Raw genomic sequence first — 13,094 nt, forward strand, 5'->3', positions numbered from 1 at the left:
AAAAACGAATCTACTGGGGGGAGGGTCATTATTTTACTTATTATTCAAGAACCAATCAAGCAGCTAATATAAAATAAGACGTTTGCGTGGAACGTGTAATTAATGTTAGATTTTTTTAATTAAATGATGAGATTAGCATTAGATCAAATTTAGCCTCTCTCATCCATATTCGGTTCATCATATATCTTTTTAATGAATGCCTATTTAATTTAAAGTTGCTAACATGCAATTCGTTATATCTCTAGCTAATAAAATAAAAATGAGAAAACGACAAGGTTGCCGGCCGGAATATGATGTGGATGAATGGAATATATATATATATATATATATATATGTATGTATATATGTATGTATGTATGTATGTGTATATGTATGTGTAGCACTTTTAAATTCATAATATAATGGCACTTGACATAGGTGATTACTGGTTATGGAATTATTAAAAGTTCTAATGTGATAATTGCATGCCTCTTTGATTAAATTTATCTATATTCCTTCTATCCAATAAGTCACATTCAATAATTGCTTCTCACATCATGAAGTGATATTTTTAAATGTAGCCTCAATGCCTTATAGTGGTAATGTGGTACCGTGCAAGAAAGATATCGTTAATTTTCGAGGTAACTTTATCATCCTCAATTTTTCTCAAAGAACAGTCAATCTACAATTTATCTTAGTCAATTAAATAACTGGTTTGATTTTTAAAATCTTGTCCTCCTCTCTCTCATATAACTTAACTCTCACGTTAATTATTTGAAAAAATTACATATAGGTCCTGTAGAGCAGACTTGTTTACAAGTAAGTTTCATGAATTTCAGAAACATAGCCAATCCCTTGAAACCTAAATGTAATTTAAAATTGAGATGTAAAAATAACAATGCCCCTATTAAAATACATTACATTAATCAAGTAATTTGCAACTATTTTATCAGTAATTTATGATTATCATTTCAAACTTTTATAATTATAACTTTGCACATCTAATAATTAAACTAATCATGTATGTTATAAGTTTAATACTAATTGTATGCAACTACCTTATTAGTAATTTTTAACTATCATTTCAATATTTTACAACTATAACTTTACATATCTAATAATTAAATCGATCATGCATTACTAATAAAGTTTAACACTAATTATTAACAACTATCTTATTAATAATTTATAACTATCATTTGATATTTTATAATGGTAGCTTCACATATTTAATAAACCAACTATGCATTATTAACAAAGTTTAACACTAATTATTTATAACTATTTTATTAGTAATTTATAACTATATTTTCAAGTTTTTACAATTAAACCTCCACATATCCAATAAGTAAAAGCAATGTTACATTTGTACTTTCATTTTAAATTATATTTAGGTTAAAAAATTTAGTTATAGTTTTTGAATTTCGCATATCTTATTTATAAATAAATTTATTCAACGGGACCCATACATATTTTTTTCATTATTTAATTGGTGCTTAGTGACAGCAACTGGAAACCAAATTCATAATGTTTTGGCTGAGAAATCACGAGCTGCATTGTGTAGGGGTGAATTTGGAAAATTAAAATTTGTGATCACAATTAATGCAACGGCAAGCAAAATCGATTCATAGAAACAAGAGAAATGAATGAACTTCTTTAAAAACGGAGTTTTGGTAAAGTATTTGTATTAATAAAATTTTATTTTTATCAAAATATTTTATAATTTGAATTAACAAAATATTTTTAAAACTATCTTATAATTTTGTACAGGAGGAATATTATTTAATTTAAAGTTGCACATGTAAGTCCCTGTATCTCTAAGAAAAATGAGAAAATGACACGACTGGCCAGCAGATGACATGGATGAATTCACAAAGGAAAAATTTCAGTGAGGGACTCTTGACCAGAAATAATTACAAAAAGACCTTGAAATTGTGAAATTTCACTGAAGGACCCATACAGAATTTTTGTCAAATTTGTGACAGAAATAATAAAATTTCCCTCATTTAAATGAATAATATAAATGACTTGTTTGTTTTCATATTGTTTGTTATTTGTTTACTTGCAGAATGCTGTTCGTTTCCTTAATTTACTTGTTTACAGGCCTAATTTCACTTGATTTCATTTCAAATGTTGGTTTTATGATAAGACGACTTTTTCGTTCTCATATTATATATTGTTCATTTATTTATGAAATGTTGTTCGTTCTCCCACTTTACTTATTTATGGCCCTGGAATAAAATCAAGTGAAAGCAGGAGTAGAAATAAGTAAAGTGAGAAAACAAATAACATTTCATAAGTAAATAAACAACATACAGTGTGGAAACAAATAAGTTATTTATGTTATTCATTTAAAAAAGGATAATTTTATTATTTTCGTCACAAATTTGACAGAAATTCCATACGAGTCCTCTAGTGAAATTTCACAAATTCAGAGGTTCTCTTTTTCATTATTTCTGATTAAGAGTTCCTCACTGAAATTTTTCCATTCGTAAACTTCCGATTGAACTCCACCGATGTGTTGGACGTGGTTGAGAGCTGAAATGGACTGAAGAAAACGTTTTGCAATAATGTTAGCAACGTTTTTTGCACACAAAAAAAAAATGTTAGCAACGTTTAATGACGTAAAATTTTTTTTCTCGCTACATTTTATCTATCTATCATATAGTCAGCACGATGACTAATTTGATCTGGACTAGGCAATTACTTTCCCATTATTAGCCATTAACAGAGTGAAAAGCAAATCATAGCAAACTAACATTATTTGTAAAACAGGGGAACCAACAGGGGTCATAGTTCCTTAACTTTTTTAATTTTTTTAGTAAAATATAAATGTTATATATTTTCAACCCTCTAAATAGACACATTATAGAAGCCTTCAGAAACTAGATGGAATTCCATTCCAATTCTATTATAGTTTTTTACACATGTATAGTCCAACTGTTATATTAACTTAAAGATATAATTGTTATAGGGTAAGGATATACTCCTCTGTTAAAAAATATAAGGTATTTTTTGAGGAGTTTGATGTTAAAAAATATAAGACATTTTTAGTCTTTTAAAATGTAATCATTGCCTTTTTTTCAAAAGTGCCCATATTGATAGTGACTTTATATTTATTATAGGGTGTTTAATAGGGACAAATATGAAAAGATAAGGTTAGTTTAAAAGCAAGTAACTACTTTATTGAATGATGAGATTCTGTTAAAAATACCTTACATTTTTTAACGTAGGTAGTACTTATTTTCAACAAGATAACATTACAATTGCTCTTAAAATATTAATTTTATTTTATTTTTTTATTTTATATTTGATGAAAGAAATTATAAAAATTATTACTAACAAACTTTATAAAGTATTACAACAAAAATTCTAAAATATATTGAATGAGGAATATATCAAGTAAAAAAATTAAATTGTAAATCTAATAAGCAAGTAATAAATTTTTTTATATTAAACAAAACTTTAAATCCTAAAGATACATTTAAATTATTCATTGCTCATGGAAAAGATAAAATCTTCACCAATTTAATAATAATTTATATTGAGAAGAAAATTTTAAAAATTTTATCATAAACATGATAATTAATTATTCTTATATCATGAAAAATTAATGAACAAAACTTAAAAAATAAAAATATATATTTATTTTTGTTATATATATATATATAAGTAAAATTGAATATAAATATATAAGTTGAAATATTTATATTATTTTAGTGATATATAGAGATTTAATATTCTTTCAATTATCATACATGCCTTGTTATTTCGATCCCTAACAAAATTCTCTGGCTCCACCCTTGTATTTGATATCATGATATTTATCTTGTTGTGTTTATTAAATGATAATATAAGAAACTAAATTTATAAAAATTAAATTTGGAGAGATCAAATAGATAATTGAGGCTAAGAAGGGACTAAACATTTTATTATTCCTATTTTTTAATTTTTAGGTAAAAATTTGAATATCATTTTTCATCTTATTTCATCCCAACCCACATGGTTCTTTTATTTTATTTTAATTTTTTTGATAGAATTATCACTCAACAGAATTAAATATTCTCAAGTTTATTGATAATATGTCATTTTTTAAGCTCAATTGTCAAAAAAAATTAAGAGTAATTAATTATATTGAGGAGAATTTTAAAGTTTTTTTTCTTGAAGTGCTATTATTTTGTAGTTACTGTTACACAATATGTTATTTCTAAAAAACATACTAGATTTTGTATTTCGTGCCGTCCAAGCTTGGGTTTGCCTTGTTATTCTCTTTAAAAAAAAAAAAAAAAACACACACTGGAACGTATTCTCTACTGTAATAGATAGCTAAATATACGACGAAGACACTATTGCCGTGTGACGTGGCGAAATAACCGGCTTTTGCTCCCCTGTCTTCGTTTCCTTTGGCAAACTTGCGTCGGCATATGAACCACCAGAGACACAACGACCCTTCTTTTTAAAAAACCATTATTAAACAAAACCAGACAAAAGAAAGAATAACAATTTAAATACTCCCTTTTATAAAAAATATAAAATATTTTTAATTAAATTTTATATTTCAATAAGTTAATTATCTATTTTCTAATTAAATTTATCTTTTTATATTTGTCTCTATTAAATATCCTATAATAAATATAAAGTCATTATCAATAGGGGCATTTTAAAAAAAATAATGATTAAACCTCAAAAGATTAAAAATGTCTCATACTTTTGAACATCCAACTCCTCAAAAAATGCCTTATATTTTTAAATGGAGGGAGTATATAAAAATGACAACTTGTATGCAATGGCAATTTAGGTATAAAAAATAAATAACTTGTAATTTAAGTAAAAAACAATTTGGTAAAAAAAATTATAACTTAGGTATGCTAAAATAATAACTTCACAAAGAAGAATCACATCTTAGGTATCAAAAAATAACAACTCGAATTTAGATAAATAGCAACTAAAACATGTAGGGATATTTTTGTAATTAGGGATTTGGGAATTGGTAGTAATTTGGGCATTTTATAAAACTTCAGCGTAATTAAATTCCATATTCAGGAAGTTTCTTAAAATTATCTTTGGGCTTAAATATATGATAAGGTTGCATTTAAGATAGATTAAATTATGTTACACTTGGCTCACAAGGGAAAATATATAAAAAGGAGAGAAAATGGAGAGAAGAGAAAAGTGAAAGGATGAAAGATAAAAAAAAGTGAAAAGAAAATAGGATATTTTCATTGTGCATGCTTGGCTGAGCAAGAAAAACGAGGAGAAAAGAAAAATGTTAATTTTATATCGACAATAATAATTTTATTATTTATAAAAATATTTATTTATAATGAAATTTGATATTTTAACATATTATATATAATAATTTACATCATATATTATTGATTGAATAAAAACAAATTTACAAATTATTTTATCCAATTTATAATGTTATTTATTAAATTATTAAATATATATTAATCTTAAAATTTTGAAACTACAGCCAAATATAAGAACTTACCTAAAAACTTATAATTAGCATTTTTCTAATTAATCTAAAAATTAAATATACTACTTGTTTAACAAAAGTCCAATATCAAAATATAACTATACTACAAATATAAAATTTAAAAATTGGTAGGTAAATTTAGAAATAAAATTTTCTCTCCAAAACCTCTTTATATTTGGAAAGAAAAATTAGAGGTGAAAACATGTAGGTCTTATGTGTTATTTTTCTCCCATTTCTCTCTATAGCCAAGCAAGAAAAAATGCTATTCACCCACCTCCTACTTTTCTATCCCTCTCACTTTTCTCTCCTACCAAGTATAGCATTAAGGTTTAAGATAAAATCGTAACATCTTAAGTTTTAGGACTTTTAAGATAAAATCGTAACATCTTAAGTTTTAGGACTTAGTTAATATTAAGAAGAAACCATACCATGGTAATTTGAATTTACCATGCAACTATTTGAGTAAGGAGAATTTACTCAAAATGAGATAAATTTTGTTGATTTAATTTCAAACCATATTTTTGAGGAATGAGAAATTTATGAATGAAAGTAAGTAAATAGGATCTTAAATTTTTTTAAATTTAAGAAATTATATTCACTTAAATATTATTTAAATTGTATTGAAACCAAATACACTTATGATTTAATTTTTTGGTTTTTAAAAGCACCTTGATTAATAGTAAATAAATTAGACCAGATATTTAAAGTATTAAAAGAACATGGGGGGAAGTAAAAATTTTGATATACATATATAAGAAAGAAAGAAAAAAAATATTAATTATAGAATTTAAAAAAAACGAAAGAAAAGAAAAAAAAGGGAAAAAGCATTTAAAAAGGAAAAAAAATATTTATAAAACCAACGGCAGGCACGTGGCCCACCATAGGCTTGATTTAAGGGTATTATATCCTTTTTATTGTTTCGGCGGCGGCCGCAGCTGCTGAGAGATTGAGAGAAGAGAATGCAAGTGGTTGGCGAGAAAAATTGTTGAGGAGCCATATTCAGATATTTTAAGAGTGGGTTGCGTTTTTTTAAGACCAATTAAGTATCCTAAAATGTTTGTTCCAGCTAAGATAATTATATTTAGGTGAATTTAAAATTAAAGAGATCCTAAGAACTGGACAGATTTGTAAAGTTGTTAGGTAATGACTATAGGATTATATTGGGGCAATAGAAAATAATTTTCAGAAACTCTAAATAACTATGAGTAACTCTAAAAGCTTTAGAAATTATTTTAAAAACTCTCTGGAGTAACTTATAAATAAAAAATAACTCTAGATGAATAAATTATAACTAATGAAATTTATTTTAATTTTTTGGGATAAGAATTTAATTTATTAAATATTTAGAACTTATAAAATGTGTTCACGTGCACTCTAAAATTAAAAAATATAATCGACATAACTTAGAAATTATTTTGAAAAGTTTTTAACATAAATTGAGAAGCTCTAAAATTAGAAAAATTTACATAAAATTAATAGAAATTTTTTTTATCTTTCATCCCATTTTTTTCTCTCATACCTTATACAACCGACACGGTTCTTTTATTTTATTTTATTTTATTTTGTTCTTTTTTTTAGGCCTTCAGGTTGCCATTATTTTGTAGTTACTGTTATACAAGATGTTATTTGTAAAAATCATGGCAGAATGCATTATCCTGTCTGATAGATACGTAAATATACATGCAGGGACAATATTGCCGTGTGACGTGGCGAAAGAACCGGCTTTTGCTCCCCTGTCTTCGTTTCTTTTGTCAAACTTGAGCCACCGTATGAGCGACACCAACCACGTGGCTTTTCAAAGATCATTATCAATGACAACTTGGTTAAAAATAAAAATCACAACTGGAATATGTGAAAATAATAACTTAAATATAATAACTTGAATATCGAAAAAAAATTCAAGAAAATAACAATTGAGGGTATAAAAGTGATAATTTGGTAAAGAAAAATTATAACTTGAGTATATGAAAATAACAACTTGACAAAAGATAATGACAATTTAACTATTAGGAAATAATAATTTGAGTTTAAGTAAATAATAATTGACAACATGACAAAAGAAAATAAAAAACGAGTTTAAGTAAGTAATATTTTGGGAAGCATGTGATATTGGGTTCTAATCCTCCAAAGATCACCCTTCCAAAAAAAAAATTCAAGACAACCCTTCTCAAAAAAAAAAAAAAATCCCACCGCCAATCCTTGGAGCTTCAGCAACTGGCAACAATGGCGAGGAGGTCTCTAGCACTAGTGGTCAGAGCTTCAGCATTGGTGGCCAGAGCTTTAGCGACAATGATAGATGGATTATATTTTTTAAAAAATATAAGATAATGTAAGGGTGCTACTGTAATAAAGAATTTGGGACTTGGTAGCAATTTGAGCATTTCATAGGACTTTAGGGTAATTGAATTCTTTGGGTGTGGCTTCATTGTGATTTTCCCTAATTGCTTCCCACATCATGAAGTGATATTTTTAAAGGATTAAATGATATTTTTGTCCCTTAACTATTTATTTAAGAGTATCCGGTATCTTAAACTTTTATGTGATGCAATTTCTCCATTCAACATTTAATTTGAAAATAATGCATTGAACACTTTTTTATTAAAAAAGTTGATTTTAACTATTAATTGACTTAAAAATACATAAAAGAACTTGAAAAATTACATAAAGAGACCCATAGAATTTCACATGAGTATACTATAAGAAAATTAATATCAATCATGTTTTCTAATTACATATAAATAACATGATACAAATACTATTTTTCACCCACATAAAATAAAAAAATATGATTCTAATTAACCATTATTTTAGAGATTTAATCAAAATTAATTTTCTTATATACTACTTATGCGCAATTTTATGGTCCATTTCCATGATTTTAAGTCATCTTTTGTATTTTTTTTATCTACAAACTATCCAACTTAACTTTTTTAACTGCAGCGAACCTAACACACCATTTTCAAATACTAAAAGCAAAAATTGCATCATATGTAAATTTAAAATACTAATTGAATAGTTGGCATGTAAAAATACTCTTATTACCCATTTTTAAATGGCCTTACGTTGGTACAATGTTGAGCATCAATAAAGGCAGTGGCTAAAACAAGGGAATAGGGTCAGGAAGCCATGGCTTCCTTAATTTTTTTTTTATTTTTCTTTAAACAATAATTTTTTTTTAACTATCCTATCTAATTAACCCTTCCTCATAGAGAAGAAGGGTCCACACACGCTCACATCACATACAAGCACACAACACCCCCCAACCTAATAATATAGAAAAACATGTTGATTAAGAAGCCGTCTTACAAAAGACAAAAAATAATAAAATATTCTTTATGAATATAATGTGACATTAGAACCTGAACCATGTACCAAAAAACCCAGTTAAATGAATCCCCAATATCGTCCAAAAAAGTTTTTTTGGTGGGGGGGAAGAGGAGGGAAGCACAGTAGAGGAAAACTATGTACTTTGCAATTCGAGCATAAAGCAATGACTAGTAGCAAGATGCAGGGAACGGGAACAGATCTGGATTTGCATTTAACGTACTGTTTTGGAGGTTTCTTTTCTTTGGTTTTCTTTTTTTTTTTTAACACGAAAGGCAAGCAAAAGCTTGACTAGTAGTTAACAGACCTAATAAGATTCAAGCCTAAGTTAATATAGACATCTGGAAATTCATCAAAAACGATTAGGCATTCCTCCTCCAAGTGAGCTGTCTTGCCAGAAAGTCGGCGACCTGCAGACATTCCCTACGGGCATAGTGCAAAGTAACATCCCGAGTTTCACACACAAGTATTCGTGTGTTTTGAATATCCGTCTCAAAAGGACGATTTATCAGATTATCCCTCCAAATAAGATTCACTGCATCCAGGAATCAATAAACACTTGGATTTTATCAAGACCTCGTTGCTTCCATATCTGTAATCCCGTCTGAGCATCCAGCATCTCTGCAATTGCTATTGGGTATCGACCCAAGCTATGTCTAAATCCCGAAACCCAGTTGCCTTGAGAATCTTGAACAGTACCTCCACACGCTGCAAGTCCACTGGCAACAACAGAGCCATCTACGTTGAGCCGGAGCATTCCTTGAGGTGGGGGCTTCCAGTTCCTCATACTCATCTCGTTGGGTAAATAATTGCCTTTGGAGGCATGCTTTCCAAAGTGAATTCCTTTGGACATTGCTTTCTTCGTTTCCCATGAGGTTTATTTGACGTGGCAAATGGACAATGCATATGGGGAATTAATTAGTTGTTTGAGGTTTTGAAAGGGGATTGCAATAAGTTGATTAATTTGATGACCTCGCGCATTTGTGTTTTGTTTATTAAGGTAGTACTTATACTAGGCTATTTTTATTGTAAATTGTTCCTGCATGCAGAGGTCTTTATAAAATTCACTCAACTCAAATCTCAACAATATTAATCATACAAGATATGTATGTGTACCTGCCAGTGCCAGTGCCAGATCCATAATTAGATGTTTTGATCCAGTAGTTAGATGCTAAGCTTAGGATATATTACTCGCTTAAAACATTAATTACTAACGGTTTCTTGTACGAAGAAAGAAATAATACCTATCTAATCATACCAATTATACCTTGTTATTTATTTTGAGTTATCAATATCATCATTTGGTTCTTGATTTTGTACTCCCTCTGGAGCCTCTGGACTCTATTATACAGCTCCTTTAACCACTTCATCAAAATCAACGAGAGATGGTTAATTATATCATTAATTTTGTTTAAGAATATAATAAATGTTCAATTTTATCCATATTAAAATGAAAATTTTCAAATTTATATTATACATTTTTACATAGCTAACGAGTTTAAATAGGGTACAGCTGAAAAAAACATAATTAATATATCTCATTCAATGCCTTGTATTAATGACCGTCAATTACTTCTAAAAAATATCTTGTGTAATAAAGATTAGAGAGAGCATAGTTCAATACAGTGATATCACTGAAAGAAAAGATTGATTGAAGAAGTAAATAAAGTTGAATTAATTTATTCAGGAACTACTACGCGCAAGTAATTAAGGAAAGCTTTATTTAATTTGACATTGATGATAGTTCATCAGTGTCGGAAGTAGCCTCCAATATTGGATACAACAGAGTACTTAATACAAGACGATACAATGCATCTTAGGCAGATTGTTTCAGGTTCTCTATTGCAATTGGAGCCTTAAGGTGATCATCAGCCTCGAGCTTGTCGCTATACTTGCAGACAAGATCCTCCCACAACATGAAACCCCCAAAAAAGGCACTCGATTTAACTTTTGGAATGACCTTCCTTTTGAGATCAGCAACTGGGATATATCCTTCTTCTCCCTCACACGCGGGGAGGCCGACAAAGAAGTCATGACTTTTGTCAACGGTTTGGGTGATCCAGACGTCCCATGCTTCTAAAAGATTATGAGCATCTCCATCAGAATATTCGCAGGAAGCCTTGTTATAGAACCTAATCCAGATGTAGTCGAACATCCAAGTGTGGATGGCCATGTTTAAGTAGTCATCTGGGAATTCACAATGAGGTGCCGCTGATAGGTAGAAATACCGAGCACCTTCACTAGTACGGTGTGGGTTGAGGAATTCCACAAGAGTATCGTAATACACGTTCCCGCCACTTTCGATGGCAAAATCAATGCCGTCTAAGGTCACATCTCCGAGTGGACCTTCCGAACCGGGTTCGCCGCTGAGGAAGTTGGTCCAGAGGTAGTCTGAAAGTTCTTGGGCGTCTGCAATTGAAGAAAGTGTATAGCTCCCGGAGGGCCCTCCGAGAGAGAGGAAGATTTTGATGCCTAGGGATTGGCAATGGGCTATCTGGGAGGCATATTTGGAGCAAGGGTTATCCTCGGAGTACTCTTCACAATGTCCTGGCAGGTTTATTTCTGGAGCTTGATGGTTTCCGAAGACATTGAGGAATCCTATGTTAATTATCTCGTACCTGTTTGTGTTGCATGCTGCATCCAACTCTCCTTCTCCTTCGGTAAAATTTTGGCCCCAGTAGGTGACATAGTGATAGGTAGAGCCATGGGAAGTGCTGAAGTACTGAGACAACATCAACAAGGGCAAAAGGAGGGTGATAGACGAAGCTTGTGTTTTGGAATCCATGGAACGAGCTTGATTTGATAAGCGAAGGTAATGGCTTCTTGTCGTACATGGAGCAACGGAAACAACCTATTTATAAGGAGCTAGGGCAAGGGGTATTATCGTCAAAATCCTTTCTTTCTGTCCTTTTCCTTATAAGAAAACAATACACATGAGGAAAATATGGAGCGAAGGAACTGATCTTATTATATATACACCTGTGCTTTCAAAAATACACTTTTTTTCACTTGAATAGCACTGATAATAAATTAATTAATTATCTTTTAAACTAATAACATCTTTTCATATCTATTTTTATTTAATAGAATGTTTTACTTACAAATAAAAAATTGTGTGATTTATTTATAAAGCATTTTTATAAATTTATTAATTACACATTTAAAAGTTAAAATTATCTTATATTTTTTAACACGTTACTTTTGGGCGGAGGGAGTAAAACAAAACAACGATAAGAAATTCTTGTTTAATATTGTGTATAAGATAGGGGGCGGTCGCATTTAATTTCGGATGAGGGCGGAGTGCTCATTAGTGTGGCCGAACCTTAACCTTTCATTTCATTTTGAAATAATTTTTATAGTTTATTTAAATCAATTTTTAATATTATAATTATTAAAAAATTATAAAAAATTTTAATATTAAATATGGATTGTCTAGAGTATATTTAGATCATCAATTTATAAAAATTACAAAAAAATTTGATATTAAATTGGACCATTTATATTACATCTGACCTATATAGAGTATATCAAGATAATCAAATTATAAAAAATTTTAATACCAAAATGGACCATCCAGATGATTGGTAATAAACAGATTGATTAAAATTTTTATATTTTTTATAAATTTTTATTTTGATAAATATAATTAAAAATAAAAAATTTGAAATTTGGAGGGTTATGCTCTCGTCAAAAGTGATGAGTATGAATGATTGTGAAAAACAGTCCAGATTTAATATAATTTTTATTTTAATAAATATAATATTAAAAATATTAAAAAATTAATTTGAATCAACAATAAAGATATGAAATAAACGGTCAGAATTTGGCCACTCAGTGCTCTGAGGACGCGAGATAGGGGAGGCGTTCAATAATTGAACGATGCAACGAACTGTGAAACAAGTGAAACCGGAAAAAGAAAGGTTCATGGGGTGTGGCAAAAAGTAAAATTCTAAATATGTTGACATAAAATAAATTTAAAAAATAATTTTATATTATTTTTTCTCTCTCATAAAAAATAATTTTAAAAATATTTTTTAAATATTATTTAAAAAATTATATTTTGACTTATAAATAAAATTAAATAAATTTTTTAAAACGTTCTTTATAAATAAGATGGAATTGGGTACTTAATTTGGCATCATTCTAGGACCAGACAGCACCAACTAGCTAGCTAGCCTTTGTTTTATTGCGTTTGGAGGTACCGTTGCTTGCTTACCAAAGTGAATTGTTTAGGTACTGTTTCTAGTCCTTCCCTGTAATAATAAGCTAGGTTTAATAAACAATCAATTTTAAAGGCCAAAATTATAGT

The 13,094-nt window shown here is 28.8% G+C and overlaps 1 protein-coding gene across 1 annotated transcript; it reads right to left on the reverse strand.

Annotated features, from left to right (window-relative positions):
• Positions 1-10,601: 10,601 nt before the first annotated feature.
• On the reverse strand, positions 10,602-11,570 carry LOC129292463 (acidic endochitinase-like). The gene has a single exon (XM_054930013.1). It carries the CDS (start codon positions 11,568-11,570, stop codon positions 10,602-10,604), a length of 969 nt encoding a protein of 322 aa, XP_054785988.1.
• Between the last annotated feature and the right edge of the window lie 1,524 nt (positions 11,571-13,094).

Source organism: Prosopis cineraria, unplaced genomic scaffold, assembly GCF_029017545.1.
Source record: "Prosopis cineraria cultivar Desert tree isolate PC_DT_omini unplaced genomic scaffold, ASM2901754v1 PC14, whole genome shotgun sequence".
Lineage (NCBI taxonomy): Eukaryota > Viridiplantae > Streptophyta > Magnoliopsida > Fabales > Fabaceae > Prosopis > Prosopis cineraria.

What these genes read in the sequence shown, in the direction of transcription:
- LOC129292463 (XM_054930013.1), bottom strand. Translation starts at nt 11,570, where the DNA reads ATGGATTCCAAAACACAAGCTTCGTCTATCACCCTCCTTTTGCCCTTG.